Genomic DNA, 24327 nt, shown 5'->3' with positions numbered 1-24327 from the left:
ATACACTGTATGTGGTGTCGGACCATATCCAGAAGTAATTGGAGATAAAGGCGACCCAAAAAACGGAGTGGACACGAGTGTGCGTGAAATTCAAGGTGGCGCACTCCATTGCTGTTGACAACATCACCTAGCAACCCAGTGCTAATGTACTGTAAGTAGCATCACGACTCGATCTATCAACCACTATAAAAGTGTGATACTGATCTGCGCCAAGTTAACAGTGTAGTGAATGTTCTTATGTGTGATATAACAATATCCACCAAGGTGCTGGAAAAGAAATTACTTTAAATTTGCTTGAATTTGATGTGTATAGAACCGTATACAGTATTCATGAAATGAAAATGTTCAAGGGAAAACGGAAGTAAACAAAAGTGGAGTTAACAATTTTGAAATATGCCTGCAGCTTATCTTCATGTACCAGAATAATATTGTTTTCTTGAAGAGACTGTAGCAATTCTTGGCAACGTTTGGGAGTGACAGCTAGCTCAGTTTGTAGGGACTAGAAGCGGCGAGATGCTGGTTCAAGTCCAGCATAGACCATATTGTAGAGAGTGGACTGGTAGCTGGCTGCAGAGATGCCAGTTCATCAACTGGGCCAATGTGCCATTGAGCAAGATACAAAACCTCTAACTGCACCCTGGCACTGTCTGCTGCTGCCCTCAAAGTTCACCCAAATTAAACTCTGACCCCTCCTGCCGCTGACCTTTTAATGTACAGTCTTGTAGGACTGAACGGTCAGCACGCATGCACATGCACACACACGCACACACACACACACGCGCACGCGCACACACACACCAGTCACACCAGTTGTACCAGTCAAACACTTGGGACTACCATGTTTTAAATAGGCAAAATACAACTGTTAACTGCGAAACATTCATTTTCAACTAGTACACTGATATATCAATTGGCGGGTATAGGGTTAAAGAATGAATAGAATCTAGCACTAATGACTTGGCCTTGAATGGATTGAATTTGAAAATTGACACTGGTTAAGGTTACAGGTCTCCCAGAGTCCCGGACTCCCGGGCAACTTTTGTTGGTTGACCATAACGTGAACTACAATTATAGTACACTACTATATGCAGTAAAAGGCATGCTCTCCCATAATAAAATAGGATCCTTTGTGTGAGGTTACAGTCCATTCTTACAGCAAGTCCAAACAATGTAAACACATTGCCCATTCATTTTACATAAGCCTACAGTACTTAGAGCCGGCTATTCTTACTATCAGAAGAACTATATATACAGGTATACAGGCGGTTATGAAACATTTAAGGACCTCCATCACAAAAAACACCAAGATACAGAGCATCAGGTATTCTGTGATCAGTAGGGAAATAGGGCTGGCTTTAAATCAATATGACGGGTTTTTTCAGACTTTTGCCTCGATAATGATTAATGAACGATTTTGAATAAAAGTGAAAATAGGTTATCTACAAGCTCACAATGTATAGCATCGCAATATGTTTTGAGCTTGTAGATTTGTTATTTGTGTACGTTTTGTACGTAGCTTGTAGATCGGCTATTTCCACAAAGTAAAATGAAGTAGCCTATAATAAAAAAAATAATAATAATAATAAACAGCAGTCCCGAGTACAAAGCCAACCCTGGTTCAGTTTACTATAAATCTAAAGGGGTTTAAGTGGTTTGCTGCATGTGGGTTGTCTCTCTGCTGATCTCTCTTGTTTCTACAATTTTCTCTTTTCTGTGTTTCCCTGATGTCTCTTTGTTCTCCATTCTCTTCCTCCTGCATTCTTTGTCTATTCCTTTTTTACTATTTTGCGTGTTCAGTGTTATGCACCACATATGTTGAACAATGATGTATTACCTTGTGGTGTTCTTGCTTAATGTAAATCGCTCTGGATTAAGAGCGTCTGCTAAATGCCTAAATTGTAAACAATCTCCCAGAAAACGGCAGGACTGCTACAACTTGCACAGACCTTTCTGTTGGCCACTGCCTTTTAAATTTGTTATCATTTCTTCGGTACTGTAACTTATTATTATATTTTTCTGTTGCCTTAATGTTTTATGTAAAACACTTTGAATTGCCTTGTTGAGATCAATGAGATGTGCAATACAAATGCACTCTCTCCATCAACTTGACAACAACTTAATGTGGCTGCAGTATGTTGTGTACACAATAGAGTACAGGCTCCTGGCAAACAGTATCACCTCCTCCTCCATAGGTCAGAGCCTTTGAATATTTCATCACCTGGCAATCATGGGAGGCAGGCTGCATATTTCCGTTTAGAAGTGTGCAGGACAGTGGTGTCAGGCAAGAGAAGGGAATGGATTGAGATGGCACTCAACTTCCCTTTCAATGTATATCTAAATCGATTCCACGAGGACAGAGAATCAATATATATTTGACTTTGCTTATTAACAGCACAAAAGGAAGCTGAAAAGCAAAAAGCGCATCCCTGATTAATCTACAGATTTAATGACAGACTTCTAAATTTGAGATGTATCCTACTGTTTACCATTAGGAATCAGTGTGAGAAGTTGAACAAGTTACATCGAGGTGTCCCAACCCAAAAGGAGCACTATACGGTACACTTGGTGCACGCAGTCAAGAGCAATCACATGCTGATGTACGGTCATAGGCGGATCTAGAAATGATGGGCCCCTGGGCCACCGTTATGCAAAAGGTGACCCCCACCCCCCGGAGCTTTTTTTCCCCCTTCCCAACGTGGCGCATACTGTCTGCACACGTGTACGCATAACAATTATGACATATAGGCCTGCGATATTCAGAATTTACAGCAAGGGATTGCATAAGAATAATAAACAGTCAAAAACTAAGCCAAATAAATGCAAACTGAGGGTTTAAACACGTGCAGTAATGTACCATATCATGATGGTTTAGGACTTTTGGGGTTATTTTATTGACACAAATGAATAAGCCCATTGTTAATAACAGTGACAAGGACCATGTGTGTCACTGTTATTCACTGTTACCCCTTTTTTGGGGAGCCCCTGAGCTTGAGCCTCTTCGCGGTTACGCGGACGCTCAAGCTCAGGGGCCCCCCTAGCTCAGGGGGGCCCCTGACCATCTCTCATTGGTCACCAGACACGCTATTGACACACCAGTGAATAGATAACGCATTTAAAGAGGACACTGAGGCTGCCAGCAGCACCTACGGGCACCCTAGAGTGGAAACGGGGAGCGTGACCAAGGAAAAAAGTGTATAGTAGTCCAGAACACTTAACACCTTAGCTTCTGAATCGAATGTCAAGGTGCATTAAGGCTATCTGCATTAGAACTGTCGAGAAACTGTCGGATGCACCAAATGGGAGCTCAGCTGTGTCCGCATATTTGTGTTCACACGGGACTTCACGGTACGGCATAGAGAAAAATGGCAGCATAAATGGAGAGTCGCCAGTTCATCTAAAAATATCATGATGGCCTTGCGGTCCAGGCGCATACCACATAGGCGCATGCCTGACAGCGTGTCGCGGGTTCGAGTCCTGATGACCTTTACTGCATGTAATTCCCAGTCTCTCTCTCCCTGTTTCCTGTCTGTTTCCACTATGCTATAGGCTAAATTAAGGCTGTTTCCTCTGACGTAAAGACGGAGTTTAAGCACTGCTGTCAGCCTGTCACTGTGTTACACAGGAGAACAAGAACAAATGTCCTACCTCTCCGGTAGGCTTTTTTTGCGCCTCCCAGACTCGAGCCATACACCCGTCTGGCGATACCACCACTTACCGCCGGCCAGCGAAAGCCGCCTGTATCCGCTCTGAGGACCACCGTTGCCGGCCACTGTGGACCAGATTATATGGTAGCTAATTTCTTACCTCTGTGATCAAATAGTGGAAATTAAATATTCTGAAAATACATAGCATTGGTTGTGGTATACACTCCACAGAGTACAATTTGTATCTAGCACACGAATGTCCTCTGAAAAAAGAAGACGGAATTAGGCAGAGGGAGATATGGAATCGGGTAGGTGTTACTGTCTCAGGTAGCATCTTTTGTGATGAAGAATGGGCCTGCCAGATTACTTGTGTCCCTGTGAACTACAGTAAGCAATCCTCTTCCTGCCCTGCCCAACTATCAGCCTGGTTGTGTGCCTGCTATAGCTCCATTCCCTTTTTTCACATGATAGCAAATGCTAGTTTTTCCCTTTTAGGATGATTTGCTACTTAATTATGCATTGATCATTGCCAGAGACATGCACTCATTAGTACATCAATTCTGAATGATGCAGCTAGCACGCTGACATTTCCATCTCCGCATTGATGTCGGCCTATCAGTCGCTCTGTGCCAACTAAACTGCCTAAAATACATTGTGTGCTACGGAGGTGTGGATACCTTTGAGAGGTATTTGAATGCACCTGCATTTTGACATACTGTACAGTGCACACTATTACTGTATGTTTACCTCGCTCAAACAACACTGAAGTCAACACTCCAGTGTTGACAAGTGAAGTCATGAATTACTAATACATCACTACTAATACTAAATGAAAGGAATTATGTTACGTGTGTGTGTGTGTGTGTGTGTGTGTGTGTGTGTGTGTGTGTGTGTGTGTGTGTGTGTGTGTGTGTGTGTGTGTGTGTGTGTGTGTGTGTGTGTGTGTGTGTGTGTGTGTGTGTGTGTGTGTGTGTGTGTGTGTGTGTGTGTGTGTGCGCGTGCGTGCGTGCGACAAAAGGTACAGCTTATGGCAATAACACCACCAGGTTTAGATTAGCCCAGGACACAACTCGTAAGAATTAAGGTTGCTATATGCGTATTTAACTGTTTTTAACCGATATACCTTTCACTCATGGTACAATGTGATCAGGATGGAAGCATCAATAATTGTATGCTGAAATCATAGACAATCCTCATGCACACAAATCAAAGTAACCAACAGGGTAGGCTGAAACTACCAAAATTGTCTCCAACCTGCCTGAGCTCTCGTGAAGAACCAATAAAGAGACAATCAGGCTTGACATTAGTGTCCGGCGTCCAATCAGCTGTAAGGAGTTATCTAATCCATTCCGCCTTCCTCACGCACTGTTGCCCTTTAGAGCACCTCAGGGCTTCCTTCTGCTGCTGCTGTTATACCAAGAACATCTGCCTACTGGAATCATTTTCTGTAATCGTTATTGACATTATTGTGACTAGGAAACAATAATTGAGCACACCACCCTCCTCTCTAAAATTAACAGCCTGTGACATGCTCACAGAGACTGGCCACTCAGAGATGCTCAGCCTCTTAGGCATTCAGCTGGCAGTCAAGCTGACAAGTACAGTTTGGTTGGCATTCAGCAGTGCACAGGCTCAAATTAGCAGCCATCAGATAATACTGTACCCACACCTGCACATGGACATAAAACACTGGAGCAAATCATTTCATAGCATTAGCTGCTGCGCAACATTTGCCATCAGCTCTGGATTCAAAATAATAATTTGCCAACCATAGGCCAATCATACGGTTCCCTGCAACTCAACAGTCAAATGTGAGGGGTGGTCAGGAGATGTCTATGAACTCTGCATTTAAAGGCTATAGGTATAACAACGTATGGTGTTCCAACTTCCAGGTCTAAAAGGTAAAAGACCTGTTCAACACATATCTGTTATTTAACACCACTCATGTAACATACAGTAGGTGTGTCTAACTACATTGTGGTTTGGTGAATAATCTGCATAATTTCTGCTCTGTGACTCACATAATGGATGTAAACAGGCTAAGCCCTAAAAATTTAGCAACACTGTCTAGCTAGCACACAGTTTAAAAGTTCAAGTTGAATCAGCCAGAGCTGCTTTGTTCACAAACTGCAGATATAATGAGTAGCATCAGGGTCTTGAGCTCTACAGTGTTGTTAACTAAACTCAACTGTCGTGCCGCAGTGCATCTACGTAGGTGGAGACTTTCCTGACTTTGACCTGGGTTGGCTCCCATAGTGTCATTTTGCTCGCCACTAGTATCAATATTGATAATTCGATAGCTAAAGATTGGACAACAAGACCACACTGTGATTAGATTCTTTATGTATTTGATAAAAAGAAGAGCGGACAATTCTACACCCTCCTTTATTTGTATAGTTATAACTATACAGTTATAATGTTGAGAAAGAGACCATGGAGGACAAAATAATGGTCAAGCATTTGTTCAGTGATTACCTTTTATCTCACCCATGTCCAGGGTTTTGCCCAGCTGCTCTAGAAGGTCAGCTCTAGCAGCGTTCTTCTTGTGCTTCTTGCCGTCATAGTGTTGCTGAGCCATGCCGGGATTGTTAAACCAGGCATTGCATAGCTGGCAGTAGCGGTCCGAGTCGCGGCGCTGTCGCAGAGAGATCATGGGTGTGGTTTCCGGGGAGATTTTCACAGGACTGGGCGACACCTCTGAAAGATAACAGAGTTATAAAAGAGTTAACAATATTATATTATATTATATTATATTATATTATATTATATTATATTATATTATATTATATTATATTATATTATATTATATTATATTATCCCTTACCCGTTGTGAAATACTTGCCTGGGGTACTGCACCCTTGGGTGCGTTTTCGCATTTTTAATTCGCTAATAAATTCATTATTAATTTGTTAAATTGGAAAATGGGCTTTGTTAAGACCTCCATATTATTATGGTCAATGCCTGTGTGAAAAGTGGGAGTGATTGGTGCAGGCATTATAATATAAATCTGGTCATGTTTATATTATGGAGGCTCGTCTGTACAGCCCCTTCTGAATTACAAGCCATTGTCTCCATTTCATGACCTGGGAAGAAAACCTAAAGTCTAGGCGTCAAAATGGAATGGTGAGCATTGAGCATACTTGTCTCGCGGCTGATGACTTCATGTGTGTATCTGTATACTGCCATTATCCCCCCAAAAAAGCATATGACTGAATCACACACCCCAACAAAAAATGGAGCCATCAAGTTAATCACTAATAGATAATCAGGCGCTCAACCCACACCTCATCTTGCCGAGTTGATGTACAGTAGAGCGAAGCGAGCAAGTGATAAAAAGGCATGTTTCTATCAGAATGTCCTGACATGCCATGAGGGACAACGCGTTGTGCTGCGATTACTTCCAATCCTCAAATATTAGTTAGCTCGATCTGTCTCTATATGAGCGGGTATTTGCAGCCGTGTTTGTTCCCACTCCACACTGTTTTTACTGGTTGAGATCTGCAAGCTGCTTTACGCCCGTTCCTGGAATATAGCTCCGGTATATGATTGTCAGAAGCTTTGTACATACAAATTGTATACAGGAAATTGGATGTTCAAATTGCATATTGGACTGACAACACAGACACTTCTCTAGTTCACTTTGCTCCACACACTTCAGTCAAACAGTATAGTGAGATCTAAACAGTCACACAGTATAGTGAGTGTGTGTGTGTGTGTGTGTGTGTGTGTGTGTGTGTGTGTGTGTGTGTGTGTGTGTGCGCGTGTGCGTGTGCGTGCGTGTGCGTGCGCCGTGGTGTACATTGATGAAATGGAGACATTCCTCTCCTCATTAGTTACAGTATATTCATTAGTTACCGGTAGTTGGTTTGCGCCCCTAGTCCTGTTATGACAGGTGACAACGCTACATATCAGAACTGTTACGTGCACAATTTTGTAACCAGTTTGTCCGCTCGCTGGCTGTCCTGGCTGAACACATGATGTTGGGGAGTTGCAGTGTAGGCGAAGTGAACCGTCAGCATTTTAATCTTCTAGCAAAGCATATCTGCAGCTCATTAAGTCATTCAGAAATTGACATTGGAACAGTAGGGTTTGTAACTTACAGTATCTGTTGTCAAAGTTCCACTTTTTACTGCATGCTTGCTGAACAACTGTTGTTCTCTATCTCCAGCATTAATAAATGGCATGTACAGTAGATGGTTATATGATATGATATGATATTATATGAAGTTTATTTAAAAAAATATTTTATTGGTTCATTCATGCACATACATCTGTGTTCTTACCTTTATTTAATCAAGAAAGATGTCGAAACCATTTTCATTCTGTCATGTCTTTTATCTGCAAAATAATGTCTGCTTTGAAATCGCAAACCAAGATGCTACTTGAACTGCTTCTACTAACCTCTGGAACAACAGTCAACACTGCAGAACTACTGTAGTATGAAAGGGAATTTTCCATCAGGTATTTGATATCTAACATTGTGCCGTTTTAAATGTCTTTAAATGGTTTTCACATTAAGTATTTAGTAGTACACTGAGGGCAGCCTATTGTATTTCTAATTGTAATAATTAATAATTAAGCTACACTAACCCTACTTGTGTTTTTAGCTGCATCCACAAAGAATGCCCCTTGAAAATGTTTTGGTATTATTCTAGCCATGCCTGAATTGTGCTAACCGTATTCACTCTTTTCTGATTTATTTTTTCTGCCAACCATGCACTAAATAATTCAGAAAGGCCACCTTGCTGACATTTTTAATTGCCGCTGTGACATTTACAGTGCTCACACGAAACCCTGAGCTTACCCAGATCTGTTTCACAAAAGCAAATTATTATCATTAGACATTTTGTGTCAGTGTAAAGTTCAACCTTCCAGTGTGTAAAAGAAGAGACTAATGGCTACCAGCCACAACTTTAATGATGTTAGGTCACTGCAACTGGCTTGATTTAATGATGTTAGGTCACTGCAACTGGCTTGATTTTAAGTCACAAGCTGGGATTTTGTTTACTTTTGTTTAACAAATAGCTAAAAGAAAGTGTCATGCGGTACACTACACACCACATCGCCAAAAATAAAGGACACACCTCGATAAATAAGGGAAACCAAGTATCCTATGTATACATAGGGTTCAGATGGCTCTCCAAGCATGATGGGCATAATTGTTCCTGGCATGTTTCAGGTCCGACTCCGACCTGGCAGGCAGGCAAACTGCGTAGGCAAAAGATGTGTGAGCAGACTATCTATACTACCACCAGAAGCTAATGTGAAGGAAGCTATGAGTCAACTTTACAATAAAATCAACGAGCAGCAGACGGCACTTCCCAATACCTTTTGAGGGGCGCAGACCAAGGGTGACACAGAGCAGAGCATGGCCTTTCTTTGTGGAGTTTGCATGTTCTCCCCATGTCCACAAAAAAACATGTAGTAATCCTGGTCTCTATACTGCCTCCCCGTGCGTAGCTGTTAACTCCCCTCTGTCAGGTGATAAGAGCAGCTCAAAGAGGTCAGAATGTGGCCACACCTCCATCACCCTTCCCATGGCCTGTTTGCCCTCCTACCCTTGGGGAAGAGGCACTCAGCATTAAGGCCAGAACAAGCAAGATGTGGAACAGCTTCTTCCCGAGTTCAGTGAATACTGTAATTGAACTGTAGTTAATTTAGTAGCCCACATAACACTTTTACTCAAGTACTTTATACCATTTTGAAATACTATCATTGTAAAGAAAAAATGTGATATGACATTGGCATGGGCACTATGGCACACTAGGAGTACATTTAGGATTAGGATCAGACAAATTATTTATAAATGATAAATATTATCCTCTGATGTCAATTGTATTGTACTGTGATACACTAATAACAGTGCAGTTTGATGAAAATGTCGATCCCAACCCGGCATGGTGATGACCCCTGGTTGTCTGGCTATGCGAGACTGGAGCAGAATTAGTATTTTTCTTTACCCTGTTCCCTGCTGTATAATTAAGAAAGAATGCATTAGATCTGTGTCATTACCCCAAATGTAACAGAAATCACTGAAATAAATCGTCATAACTAATTTTAACCCTAATGTTTGTTAGCAATTGCAAGCTACTGTAGTAATGTAGCCAGCAGCTTTGTTATTTTATCTGGCCTATTGCTTGCAATTGTATCAAATATGTATGTTCAATGAATAATTAATGTAAAACTATAGCAGCAAAGAGATACCGTAACAGTACCGTCAAGTAAACTTTTTCTATTTATCATCTGCTGCAAGAAGAAAGATTTCACATCTTTTCTTATTTGTAATCATTTATGATCTGTCAACGACTGTCAACGACACCAAAAATAGCACATATGCAAACTCAGAACATTTTTAGCGTGTATTATAGCTATTTTGACAGAGTGACAGTAGAATAAAGCTTTTTGTGACTTTGAATTAACTGTAAAGTTATTTACATGACTGTGAAGTGTGCGTGTGTGTGCGTGCGTGTGTGCGTGCGTGCGTGCGTTGGGGTGGGTGGCTCAGACACTTTATTTTATATCCATTTTTAGTGCTTCCGATGTATAGACTGTTAGGCAGAGGCATTTGCAAATTGTGTGAGTCTGTCTAGGTCTACTATTTCCGACCCAATCCCCATGAAGGTATGGTATGAATGTTATTATTGTACAACAATGGTGCATGGTTGGTTACATAATGAGTTTTGCTCGTAGAGTATACATACTGTACTATGTTTTCCATCTTAGCAAAAGTAAAAAGCTCAGAAGTGTTGTTAAGGCTATGCTTTGTGTTAGCTTTAAAGCTTTCTTGAGAGTAATGCTACGGCAACACACAATAGATTCCGCACGCACGCACGCACGCACGCACGCACGCACGCACGCACGCACGCACGCACGCACGCACTCTCTCACTCTCACACACACACACACACACACACACACACACACACACACACACACACACACACACACACACACACACACACACACACACACACACACACACACACACACACACACACACGCAATTCAAGTGTAATATCACAAGCTGTTTAAAAAAAAGAGTATATGCTTATGAGAGGTACCCAGCTCCCGATTCATCATTGTCATAATTGCAGGACAAGTACACTACTACTCAGAGTCTTATCTCATATTCCAGTCGCATAGATGATTACCCAGCAGGCACAGTTCAAAACTCAGCTCAGAAGACTTTTAACATTTTGCATCTGGCTGACAAAGGAATATTAATATAGCAATGCACATGTGTAAATCAAAAAAGGCATACTGTTCACAAGTACTGTGTCGTTCTCAGTCTCTAATGCAGTGCACACAGCTTCCACACAAAGAAACGGCACAGTTTAAAATATGAAATACCGTGAAAACAATAATTTAGCTCAGTGGAGCGCATACTGTACATATCTGTCTCCACCAGGCTGGGTTGACAGTCTATGATGTCAGTCACCTACAGTATCTACTGTATGACGTACAGTATGACTCCATAATTGACCTGGCTCAGGTTTCAGGCGGAGCCGCCGGACCTTCATTGACTTCCAGTATCAATATAAAGTGTTTTGTGTTTTGAACAAATATAGACAATATATGAAAAATGTGGAGTGTGGAGTTACTCCCTTGGTCTACTGGCACTGATTATTACAGCGGTTTGCGAGATTAGCCCCAGACAGACTCACAGATAAGACGCACAGGGGCGAAATCTCTCCCATTGCCTTTGTCTCGGCAGATAACCATACCATTAAAGTTTTAATGTGCACTCCTGACTTTAATACCAACTTTTGGAGGACGATGCATAAAGTGATAATTTTTCTCTCTTTTGTAGGGCAGAGAGAGAGAATGTAATTTTGTTGTAAACTTTTCGATGAGGAATTGTAGCAGACTTAAAGAACGTACTGTAGTTACGTACATGAAGTCACTGAGACTCACGTCACTAGAGGGGATTCGTTTTGAGGCATTACAATTTCTTTGGCATTTATGTGTGAGGATTTTATTTTTTGTTCTTTTTTTTTAGCCTCAGTACAAGCCCTGCTTTATCATCATCAAGTCAAGGAGACAGCAGGCATGCCAGATTTCATAACAGCAGCTGTGCGTTCAGTTAATGAAACACAGCTTGTTACCTGCTTTGTTGGCCTGGTAGGCTAAATGCTGCTGGATGGATGGGAGTGGAGGATTTGTTTTGTGTTAACCATAAGGAAAGTAATATGTGGCTATCAAAAAATACAGGCATACAATTTTAACACCTTAATCTCCAGGCTGGTCTACTTTCTATCAGGTCGGTAGTGGCAACTTATCATTTCTTTGGCTGAAGTAGTCACCTATCTTTCTGATTGGCTGCCTCGTCTCTAGGCAACCAGACACGTTTTGCCTCTAGCCGACCTCTCAGCCAATGGGATAGTATTGCAGCCAGCAAGTTGCAACAACAACCCACTAGTTTTGGTCGCGCGCCAATGTTATTTCACCAAGTGTGTGTGTGTGTGTGTGTGTGTGTGTGTGTGTGTGTGTGTGTGTGTGTGTGTGTGTGTGTGTGTGTGTGTGTGTGTGTGTGTGTGTGTGTGTGTGTGTGTGTGTGTGTGTGTGTGTGTGTGTGTGTGTGTATATTTCACAACGTGATGTTGCAGATCAGCTACTTTCAGCATGCAACACGTCGTACAGCAGTCACCTGGACAGATCCTGTTGTTGTTTCCACACACACCCAAATACAGATATACACAAACATTTACATTTCATAGCACAATTCTGCAGATATAATAACCCAGCTGGTAATTAATTGATGTTCATCAATTATTGTTTTCCCCCATTCTGTTTTCACTGCCACTGATTACGCTGACTGCCCAAAGTCTGTGCAATCTGTTATAGCCATTTACATATATTGTATCCATATTTCTATAACAGCTGCATACTTTTTCAGCTGTCATACATAGAGTATATGGACTGTTGTATGTATAGTATATAATGTACTGTATGTGGACTGGAGTGATACGTTTCCTGTCTATATAGTATAGCTGCCTTCCAACCCTGTTGTTAGTCAACTACAATTAAGTAGTGGCTGGAGTGCTAGGGGTAAGGTGATTAGAAGATGAAGAAGTGAGTTTTCAGACTGCAGAGCAAGATGACAGAGGGGAGGGAATCATTCAACAGCTTGGGAGCCAGAAGAGAGAATCATCTAGGTCCCTGCCTTGATGATATAGGCTATGTAGTGTGAATGATACATCCATCATTTAAAATGTGTCTTGTCTTACCAAACCATCTATAACCTTGCGTCACCAGGATTTTCCTGACTCGGTAGCATGAAGATACCAAGGATTCATCGGTGATGTCACTGACTGTGGTTTATACACAGGTTCGAGTCCTTGCTACTTTGGTGTTGCATAGCATAACAGTTAAATCACTGTCTAATCCTTGGCATTTTTACCATTCACGTGTGAACTTTATTTGAACTTTATTGAGAGGATGGCCCCTTGAGATGTCGCATCTCGTTTTCGAGGGGGTCCTATACATACAAAATACAAACAATACAGCAGTGCAAGTACACAGTACTAAAGACACAACATGACATATAGTACAAACACACAGGACATACACATACAGGTACAGTTAGCTTGCTCCCCTTCTCCCACCCCACCCCTGACCCCCAACTCGTTTATATATGGAAATAGAGAAACAGTACTATAACCAGTAAGAAGTAAACATGTGAGTAAGTAGTATTAGAAGCATGAACAGGTTGTTTGGAGATGTGTGTGAGTGTGTGTTGAGCGAGCAGCAGCGTAACAACAACAGCTGTAGCCTATTTTGTCATGGAACACTAAATGGGATTATTATTTCATTCACCTTGAATTGAATGTCGACATTCAAGTAGCCTATCGGAAGATAACCCAGTAAAGTAATGCGTCACACAAAGTTTTCCACCTGTCCAAAGTCCTTTCTGAAAAAGACATAGGCCTAACTTTGTTTTTCTTTTGTAATCTTACTATCCATGTTGATATAACGTAATTTAGGTCAATGATATAACATTATGTTGTGATATAATAATATAGCAGCGGGTAGCCTACTTGAGTCATTGATTGCAGTCAACTGTCTTCTGTGTTTTGGTACGCACCGCACTGTTCTCCATCAGATACATCCATTGATCTTCTATGCTTATCTAGTCAGGTCACATTAGCCAACTTTAACTGGGGGATCCCAAGGCATGGTCATATAATCCCCCTATCTACTTGGTTTGATGTCTCTTGCCAGCTAGCCGTGCCTGGAATACCTCTCTGGGGAGGTATACCCAAGCATTTCATGTATTGTTGAATGACAATAAAGCTATCTCCATCTCTCACAGAACAACCTGCTCGATCCCAACCAGTCAGAATTCAAACCGGCCCACTCCACAGGAACTAGTGCATGTAGTGGTAGCACTACATGCTACCACTCTGCAGTCCTGATTCTTCTAGATGTATCAGCAGCATTTGTTTGACACAGTGAACCACCAGCTGCTCCTCACCCTAGCTCTAGGCATTGCTGGGAAGGCACCAAAGTGGTTCTCCTCCTACCTAACTGACCGCGGCCCCCGACCTACCATTCCAGCTTTCTTGGAAAGGCTGATTTCATCCCCCCTCACCCTCCTAACCATGGTCCCCCAGGGATCTGTACTTGGCCCCCTCCTTTTGTCCCTGTACACTAAATGTGTACACGCTGTCATCTCTGATCTAACTTTCCATAGACAATGCCCTGGTGACTTTGTTTCCAACGACCAAGAACCTTGATGTTGTCCTGGACAGTCAGCTCACATTCAAGGAACACATCACAGTGGTCACTTGATCCTGTAGGTTTACACTCTATAACATTCAAAGGATCAGACCCTTCCTCACCCAGGAGTCAAACCAGCTCCTTATCCATACGTCATATCATTAAAACTTGACTATAACTCTCTCCTTACTGACGTCCCGGCATGTGCACATAAGCCTCTTCAAATGATCCAGAATGCTGCAGCACGCTTGGTCTTCAACCAGCCAAATTTGTCACATGTGTCCCCCCTTCTCCACTCCCTCCATTGGCTCCCAGTTACTGCCCACACAGAGTACAATACACTGATGTTTTTCTACAAAGCAACCAAAGTTATCCTGATTCAACCCTATAACCCCTCCCGCTCGTTCAAATAGCTAACACAGGGAAGCTTGCAGAACCTTTGCTAAAACATCCGGGACAACGCTCCACACATCACAGATTCTTCGCCCTTCTGGCTTCCAAACTATGGAATGAACTCCCCATTGCAATTAGAAAGTTCTAATTGCAATGGGGAGTTCTTCAGACTACGGCAGAAGATTGGGAGTGAGTGATTGTGATTGTTCTTCGTATGTCAGTTGATACTATCAATGATAAGGGCTACCAACTACACCCTAGGAGAAGCACTCGTCATCCTGCTAAATACCTAACCGACACTGACTTCTCTGATGACATCGCGCTTATCAGTCAATCATTGGAATACGCTCAGGCTCTCCTTCAGTCTCTTGAGCAGGCCTCCAACTGTGTTGGTCTTTATCTCAACAAGACGAAAACTGAATACGTAAACATATGCAAATCCAACAATAACCACATTATACATTAACACTTAACAACACTCCTCTGAAACGGGTTGATGACTACAAGTATTTGGGTTCATATATATCTTCTTCCCAAAAGGACTTTCAAACTAGGAAGGGTATGGCCTGGTCAGCCTGCAATGACATGCATAAGATCTGGTCATCCCAGCTTAGTAAGATGTTAAAAGTAAAAATATTTAGGACGACCATTGAGCCGATTCTACTCTATGGCTCCGACATGGACACTTTCAAAGAAACAAGAGAATCGGTTGGATGGCACTTACACCCGCCTTCTAATGAGAGAGCAAATTCTGTCTTGGAAGAGCCACCCATCGACTAATCTAATATACGGCAACCTTCCCCGTGTTTCTTCACTGGTCCGATCCAGAAGAGCGCAGTTTGCCGGCCATTGCTACAGAGCTGACAATGAGGTTATATCTTCCCTTCTCCTCTGGAGTCCTGCCTCAGGGCGGACCAGAGGTAGAAAGCTGTCGTTCCCTGATGTCATCGCTAGGGACACATGCTTCAGTAGGCAGGAACTGGGGGTGGCAATGAAGGACCGGTGCTTCAGTAGGCAGGAACTGGGGGTGGCAATGAAGGACCGGGAAGTCTCGCGTAGCATTGTGGAATCCATTATCTCGACCGCGGTCGAAAAATGATGATGATCTGGCTATCTAGCTAGTCTGGCAGTATGCTCATTCCATCGCCTATTGTGATTGGCTAGTTCTAGTATATCCTAGAGGAACAATTGCTCTGATTATAATTAGGCTAGTCAAAATACATAGTTGTCATTGACAGATTAGAGAAGACAATTAGAATTAGTTTGAATGGCCTGCTGGTAACATGTTCAAGGAATATGATGCTGATTGGCGTAATAGTTTACCAGATTAGTCACTGAAAGATGCACACAGACTGCAGATAAGTAAAGGATTGTTTTGAAATGCAGTATTTAGGGATAGTTTAAAGTTTGAAGGCCTATTGCCACAGCATGGCTAACATTACAGAGTATAGTATCATCGTAGTACCTCTCAGCCCTCCTCCATAAACCTCCTGTGACACGGAACCTGCGGTCCACAAACATGGACCTCCTCTCTGTCCCCAAGGCAGTCAAGCGAACCTTCGGGGACAGAGCGTTCAGTGTGGCACCCCCCACCCTGTGGAACTCTCTTCCAATAGAGATTCGCCATGCTCCAACACTGGACTCTTTTAAGGCTGCCTTGAAAAGACACTTATTTTCTCAGGCTTATGGCATATAGTCTTTGATTGTTGTTGGTACATTTTGTAAAGCGTCCTTGGGTTCATGAAAGGCGCTATATAAATTCAAGCTATTATTATTATTATTATTATTATCTCATTGAGAATTATCCTTGTGTAAAGCTACAGATTTGACAGGAAATTGCATTCATGGCAGTTATTGTGTTCCTACAGACATATGCAAACAGGCCAGAAACTCCCTATTCATACTTGAATGATGAGCAAAGTAAACTACATTTCCATGTAGAGGATCCTATGTTTGTATAGAAAGAATTATAATGGTCAATTAACATTCATTCATACTGTGTCGAGTTAAGTATGGACTGTTGAAAACACATTCAAGTAAAAATGCATGTGAACAGGCAAACGCTATATGGGTCACTGAATAAGTGCATATTAGCACAACTGTATCCATGAAGTGCCTGACTGAAAGGGCAAATGAAATTATGGGCATTATTAGTTTATTCAGGCTATGTGTGTTAAACACAATGTGAACTATGTAAAATTATGTAAAACACACCCTGCGAGAAAAGACTGGCATTGTGTTGTCAAATTAAAAGCTTCCATCTTTATATTAGTTTTAAAAACCTTTATATTAGTTTAAAAAAGCAACCATAGTCCCATTACCCACTAAATGCTTTGGAAAAATAAAAAGGAAAGAATAAAAAAGACAATCTGTGCCTGAATGAATTTCAAACTCCCTGTAGTCATAACTTGTGCTCTACCCTCAAGTAGTGAAGCTCAGCTGTTTTCACACCAGAACCCAAATTATACTGTACAATTACCATGAAGTCAGGAACCAATGTATTATAAAATGACAATATTCTTTTAGCTCATGACCCACTTTGAGTACCGGCCCACACTGCCATAAAAGGTGGAGCCGTTGTAGTGGTGCCACTTTTAACTGCATGTTTGTTGAGGGGCGCTAGCCCCTCCTATATACAGGTTTAATGTTAGTCTTATCTAGACAAACATTAAAAACGCCATTGACAATGGACAGAGTTTAATGTTTGTTTTGTCCCTAATGTTTGTTTTGTCTGTCACTGAGCAAATCGGCATATGATGTTATGTTATGATATCGCGATGATGTAAGATGATAAGGGTTGGTAAAGCACCCCTCACAGTGTTTCAGTATTTTTGGATACTGAAACACTGCTGCACTGTTCCAAAGGGGAAAGATTTGGAACACATTGTGGTTTGCAAATCATTTCAGCTGTCGAACATGACAATGAATAGGATAGCAGGATAGATAGGCCTATAGGACAAAATAATCATGTTTAATTAATTTCTGCGTGGATGTATTTTGAGGGTGAGGGGGTACCAAATGTTTCTGCCTCAACCGCTGACAGCCAGTTGAAACAACAGTCCCATGAGATGAGTGGATCAGTGGACGCACTCTGCCTCTCCGCTAACGTTACTTATGTAGAAATCAATAGCCCAGGGCCTCCTGCTGCCCCTGATTTATCTTCCTGACATTTCCTATTTGTGGCAGATCCCTGCACAGCACAATACAGGTGCTTTAGATTGTCACTGTGAGATAAAAACAGAAAGGGCTCGAACAATGCTTGCCGTTATTACAGCAGGGATATTGGAAGTGTTTAATGTTTTAATGACAAAACACCTCTGTATGTTTCTTATGATGTACTGTGCATTTTCCTTCCTACATGTATACATTAAATTCCATATGATTTGGAGGATAATTTGTACTAGCTTCCTTATAATAATAATATCCCTTTCCCAGCATCAAATTTAAGGGCCTCCTGCCAGTACAAATAATACACAAATGTATGAGCATTACATACATTTAGAAAGTTATTATGAACAATAAAGTTGTATTATATAGAAATTTCACGAAATACCTTTCGTTTATGGGTAGGTTTCCTTCAAAACCTAGCTGCAGAACATTATTTTATGTACTCCCAGGACAGAAAATTCTAGAATTTTCGCTGTCCTGGGCTCTAAGGGTGACGTAGGAAGCCACGCCTATCCCGTATAGATACCTGCGTGGCTACGTCAGCCCTCATTCAACTTTTCTTCTGCTAAGCTGCGAGAACGAACTTTAACATTCCAGTGTGTGCAGGGTAATATATCTCGCAAACTCGGCCGAGAGATTAATTCTTTAGGACCGTGAGATCTCTGGCACACTCTCGAAGCAAACAGAAGGATACTTCTCGAGAAAAAAAGCCGAACTTCGACACAAGTGAGTTCTAGGCAACTTGTTGCTACGCTAGCTTGTCGAAAAAACAGCTCGCGCCTCTTTTTCTCTCTCGCTAAAGCTAGCGTTCGTTAGCTTAAAGCTATCCATAGTTAGCTTAGCGCTACTAGGCAGATACGCCTGTGGTCTACTATTACACGCCACGAGGAAGATAAACCTGTGGCTGTTAAGCACTCGGACTCCTCTCTCTACAAGCAACCATGTCGCTGACGAGGGAGACCCAGCCCGGGGAAAGACGCCATCGAGGACAGCCGGTGCCCGCCGACTGTCAAGAAGGCCCCAAACAAAAGACGTGCTCCACCTGGGGATGCGGGAACACGATGTCGGGCAAAGACGGGCATGACGAGTGCATGTATTGTCTCGGCCTCACCCACACCCGTGAGTCCATGGAGGAAATCGGTCCCGTTTGCCTCCATTGTGAGAAAATGGACGACGACGTCCTAAACAACAGGCTCGGACGTGTCCAAAGGTATTATGACAACTTTGCCGCCCACGGACTCCGAGAGAGGAGCCCCACTCCTCCCCCGCGACGAGCTCGCATACAAGTCCCGCCAAAGGGGCTTTGGCCCCGCGTCACCGGAGAGGGACAACGAGCTACCCCGAGACAGAGGCTCGACTACTCGGGCAACAGAGCCCCAACCGGAGCCTCTTCTTCAAGAGCAGCACCTGCCGGCGCTAGCCGAGACAGGTACGCTACTTCAGCCTCTGCAACCAGGGCTCACGAGGCCACTGATTACGAGGCTCATGGCGCGAGGCCAAGGGATACCTTCGCACCGCGCCGCTCTTCCCCAGCTCCACGTGCTCGACAACACGTCGTGCAGGCCACCATTGAGTGCCCGCCCAGACATACAGCTAGACGCAGACAGCCTGCCGTTGCACCCAGCTATATGGTGGACCGCCTGGACCCTTCCCCAGACCGCGCAATGTCTCCCGGTGGGGAGCATTGGACTACCAGGGAGGAAGGGGAGCTTCGTGATGACGAGCTCCCTTCCTTCCAGGAGCAACTCCAGGACTACCACGTCCTGGACGAGGCCTACGCGGACGAGCGAGATGGCCATGATGACCTCTCCCCCGGGGACTACGTCAGCACCACTCGTCGCCCCTTCGACGACCTGGATGCCATGGACATACAGGAGCACCAGCAAGCCAGGGCTCCTGTCCCCCCGCCTCCTGTACCCCCCATGGATGACTCCAATATTTACGAGATATACAGGAAGGCTAGTGCACGTTGTAACCACACATGGCCTAAGTCAACTGTCAAGGTACTACCATGGGAAGGCAGGACTGATGAGTCCGCCCCCCCCCCTGCACCTAGAAGACAGAAGCTCCCTATGGCACAGGGCTTCGAGGAGGCCATGATGCACGCCTGGGACGAACCCCTCCTGAAGGTGGATTTTCCCAAGGCCAGCGCCAAGGGGCCCAACGACATACCAGATAAACAAAACCTCGCCATAGACTTCATGCCAGCTATGGACAAGGCTATAGCGGCCTACCTGGCCAACCCTGCAGCTCCTAGAGTGGATCACCACGTAAAGGAACCGCAGCTCCTGTCCAGCAGCGTGAGGGAAGCCTCAAAACTGAACAAGTGGCAGTATGCACACATGTCATTCGTGGCGAAGGCCCTCAATGCAGGAGCACTTCTCCAGGGTTCCATGAAGAGCCTCCTCATTGAGATGGGACAGAAGTCCATTAAAGTCCAGCTAGCGGAACTGCCAGAAGACCTGGCCGAGTTACGCCGCCTGAATCACGAGATGGCCACCCTCCAGAGGGACTCCACTCTCCACAACGCCAAGGCAATGGCATGTTCCATCCTCCAGGAGAGATGGCGTTGGGTCGATCAGACCAGCGCCATCTCCCTGGAGACAAAGAAAGAGTTTGTGGCTGGAAATATCCACCCAGACAGTATGTTTAAGGACGCTCTGGCCAAGATGTCAGAGACCATCCAACAGCTCGAGTCCTCCACCAAGACGATGAAGGCGCTCGAACCGCTGGCCAACCAGGCCGCCCCGGTAGGCCGCCCCAAGGCTAAGAAGGCACCCTGGAAGGCCAAGACCGATGACAAACCCAGGTCCCAGGACCGGAGCGGAGATAGACAGCGACAGCCTGCAGGCCGAGGCAGAGCAGACCGCCGCACCTCTCCGCCGCCCTACAAGGCCAGGAGCGCTCCCAGAGGCCGAGGCCAGGGGAAGCGCAAATGACCTGCCCGGGCCGGGTCATCTTCCCCACCACACTCAGAGTTCAAGGCCAGAGGTGGGGATCACAGATCTCACCTCAGAGCCTGCGCTGAAGCGCTTAAGGGGGCCTGTACACAGTGCTGTGAGCACCGTTGTACAGACCCCGAAAATTGTTATGTGCAATTCACATGTGTATGTTTTTCCACGTTGTTCAATAAAGAAAACAAAAAAACAAAAAAACACAAAAAACAATAAAACCAACTCTGAAGGGCATAGGCCCAGTGGGAAAGATAACCCACACTGTGACAGCTTTAGCTGTCACAGTCTAAAAACTCCACGCCAATTTTTTCCAAACTCAATACCGAAAAAATTCACTAGAGGGAGACATTTCACACAAAGTAAGTCTTCCCCTAGGCAGGCCATGCACCACGCTGACAAGCACAGGGAACCCTTTGTCACGTCATCTGTCACAATGGCGGATATCCGGGGCTTCCCCGTGGATAATCCGTACAATTCAGACAGGATACAGGCTACAGTTCGCCTCCAAACCGCCCACTTCCAGGAAAATTATTTTCTCAGAAGCGAGCGGGCAAAAGGCCGCCATTCTGCAAGAGGAAATCAATTCATTAATGCAGAAAGGCGCCATCACAGAGGTGGCCCTCGACCAATCAATGAACGGTTTTTACTCCCGCTATTTCTTGGTAAAGAAAAAGGGGGGCGGACTCCGTCCCATTCTAGACCTGAGGGCATTGAATCGTCACTTAAAAAAGCTGCGATTCAAAATGCTTACTCCACCAGTCCTCCTACGCCTAATTCGCGAAGGGGACTGGTTTACTTCAATAGACCTGCAAGACGCATATTTCCACATTCCGATTTACCCGCCGCACAGAAAATTTCTGCGCTTCGGCTTCAGAGGAAAAGTGTACGAGTACACAGTCCTTCCCTTCGGAATGTCACTGAGTCCCAGAGTCTTCATAAAGTGCACCGCGGCAGCTATCGCTCCGCTCCGACAGCAAGGGATCCGTCTCGCTACATACGTAGACGACTGGATCCTACTTGCAGACTCTCCACGAGAAGCACTGTCGCACACACATCGTGTGCTCAGCCACCTCGACTCGCTTGGGTTTATAATAAACCACGAGAAGAGCATGCTTATGCCAACACAGTCAATAGACTTTATAGGCATAACACTGAACTCAATCTCTTACACGGCCCGCCTGAGCCAAGAGAGAATAGACGCAACACTGCAGTGCGTGGCGTCATTCAAAAGGGGACGCTCGATTCCTTTTCATGCATGCCTCCGGATGGCGGGGTTAATGGCCTCTGCGGTCTATTTAATCCGCCTAGCAAGGCTACATATGAGACCTTTCCAACGATGGATAGGCTCTCTACATGTACCAATGCACCGTCGGCACCAGAAGGTAACAGTAACATCACAATGCATACTAGCCCTTCAATGGTGGTCAGACAGGAAAACCCTCTCAGAGGGCGTCCCCATGGGAAAGCCTCTGATCAGGAAAGTCATCACTACAGACGCCAGCATGACAGGCTGGGGAGCCACGATGGAAGGACTCACAGCCAGAGGTTTATGGTTGGGGCCACTACGTGCCCTTCACATAAATTACTTAGAGCTCATGGCAGTCTTCCTCGCCCTGAAACACTTCGAGCAGCGCATCCTGGGTTGCCATGTCCTAGTCAGGACAGACAACACCACGGCCATGTGCTACATCAACAGACAAGGTGGACTCAGGTCCCCTCGTCTTCATCAACTGGCTCAGAAACTGATCCTGTGGTGCAACACACGCGTCCTCTCAATAGTAGCGTGTCACGTCCCAGGTCTTCTGAACACAGGGGCAGACCTGCTGTCCAGAGGACCTCTCCGCTACTCAGACTGGTCACTACACCCTCATGCAGTGGCCCAGGTCTGGAGCAGGTTTGGGAAATCCAAGGTGGATCTCTTTGCCACAGAGGAGAACACGAAGTGTCCCCTCTTCTTCGCAATCAGGGGACCATCAACGTTGGGGCTAGACGCTCTGTCACACCAATGGCCCAAAACCCTTCTCTACGCCTTTCCCCCGCTATCCCTCATCAGCCCCACTCTGGACAGAGTGAGGACTCAGGGTCTGAAGGTGCTCCTAATAGCCCCGTCGTGGGGGGTCTGGAGGTCGGAAATAACCCCTCTCCTCTACGACCAGCCGTGGAGAATTCCCCTTCGAGCGGATCTCCTCTCTCAAGCGAGGGGGGAGATCTTCCACCCTCACCCCCAGGACCTAGACCTATGGGTCTGGCCCGTCAAAGGGTGATGTTGACTGCCGTGGGTCTACCTCCGAACGTAATCGAAACGATTCAGAAAGGCAGAGCCCAGTCAACAAGGGACCGTTACGACACAGCCTGGCGCGTCTTCGAGCATTGGTGCTCACGAAGACCAGACCAAACAGTCCCCTACCAGGCCTCAGTGATCGACGTCCTGTCATTCCTGCAGGAGCTCCTAGACAACGGTCTAGGCCTCTCCTCAGTCAAGGTCCATTTGGCGGCAATCTCTGCCTGCCACCCAGGCTTTGATAACCAGACGGTGTGGAAGCACCCGCTGGTAAAACAATTCATGAAGGGTGTACGCAGGGAACATAGGACATGCAGATCCCTCGTTCCCTCGTGGGATTTGTCCCTGGTTCTAAAGGCGCTGGCTACAGCACCCTTTGAACCACTACAAACCGTGAGCCTCAAGCTCCTAACCCTGAAGGTGGCTCTCCTGATCGCACTCACGACAGCAAAAAGGGTCAGCGACCTACATGCGCTCTCGATCTCTCCAGACTGCATGAGGTTCGATGAGGGGTCGACCAAGGTCACCCTAAAGGCAAACCCCGCCTTCATTCCCAAAAATGCTCTCTCAGTGTGTGTGCCAGTGAACCTACAGGCTTTCCATCCCCCGCCGTTCTCCTCTGACGAAGACAGCAGGCTTAATTGCCTCTGCCCAGTCAGAGCTTTACGCATATACGCGGATAGACTGGCTCCCTTCAGACAAGGAAGCCAACTCTTTGTGTCCTGGGGTGCCAGGACCAAAGGAAAGCCCGTCACGAAGGTCACTATCTCTAACTGGATAGTGGAAGCCATCCGTCTGGCCTACACTAGCCAAGGCGTGGATTCCCCTCAAGCCCTGAGGGCCCACTCCACAAGAGGTGTGGCAGCTTCCTGGGCACTCTACAAGGGTGTCTCCATTCAGGAAGTCTGCACAGCAGCAAGCTGGTCTACACCCTCGACTTTCGCCACATACTATAACCTAGATGTGGCAGCGCCTTCGCTAGCGCACGCGGTCTTGGGGGCCGCTGCTCAGTAAGGCATCAGGGCAGCATAGCGCTGCCTCCTGCTCTCCACAAGGACTAGGCTCTGGACCCAAAAGGGTCCGAGCCCCTCCCAAAAGGTGTACCTGGGACCCACTGGAAGTTCAGGTCACGGGAGTTCATAAAGTCCCATAAACGAAAGGTATTTCG

General features: G+C 45.0%; 1 protein-coding gene across 3 annotated transcripts in view; it reads right to left on the bottom strand.

Annotated features, from left to right (window-relative positions):
- The window catches only part of LOC306934672 (zinc finger matrin-type protein 4-like), a 125118-nt gene that overhangs the window by 27549 nt on the left and 73242 nt on the right, over positions 1–24327 (bottom strand). For 2 of the 3 annotated variants that reach the window (XM_079517343.1, XM_079517341.1), the window contains exon 5: positions 6120–6341. In XM_079517343.1, the coding sequence (XP_079373469.1) occupies positions 6120–6341 (222 nt within the window). The remainder of the gene's footprint in view (positions 1–6119; positions 6342–24327) is intronic. The other variant, XM_079517342.1, reaches the window with a different exon arrangement.

The sequence above is a fragment of the Electrona antarctica genome (genome assembly GCF_951216825.1).
Source record: "Electrona antarctica genome assembly, chromosome: 12".
Classification (NCBI taxonomy): domain Eukaryota; kingdom Metazoa; phylum Chordata; class Actinopteri; order Myctophiformes; family Myctophidae; genus Electrona; species Electrona antarctica.
This window is presented reverse-complemented; position numbering and strand designations above follow the sequence as displayed.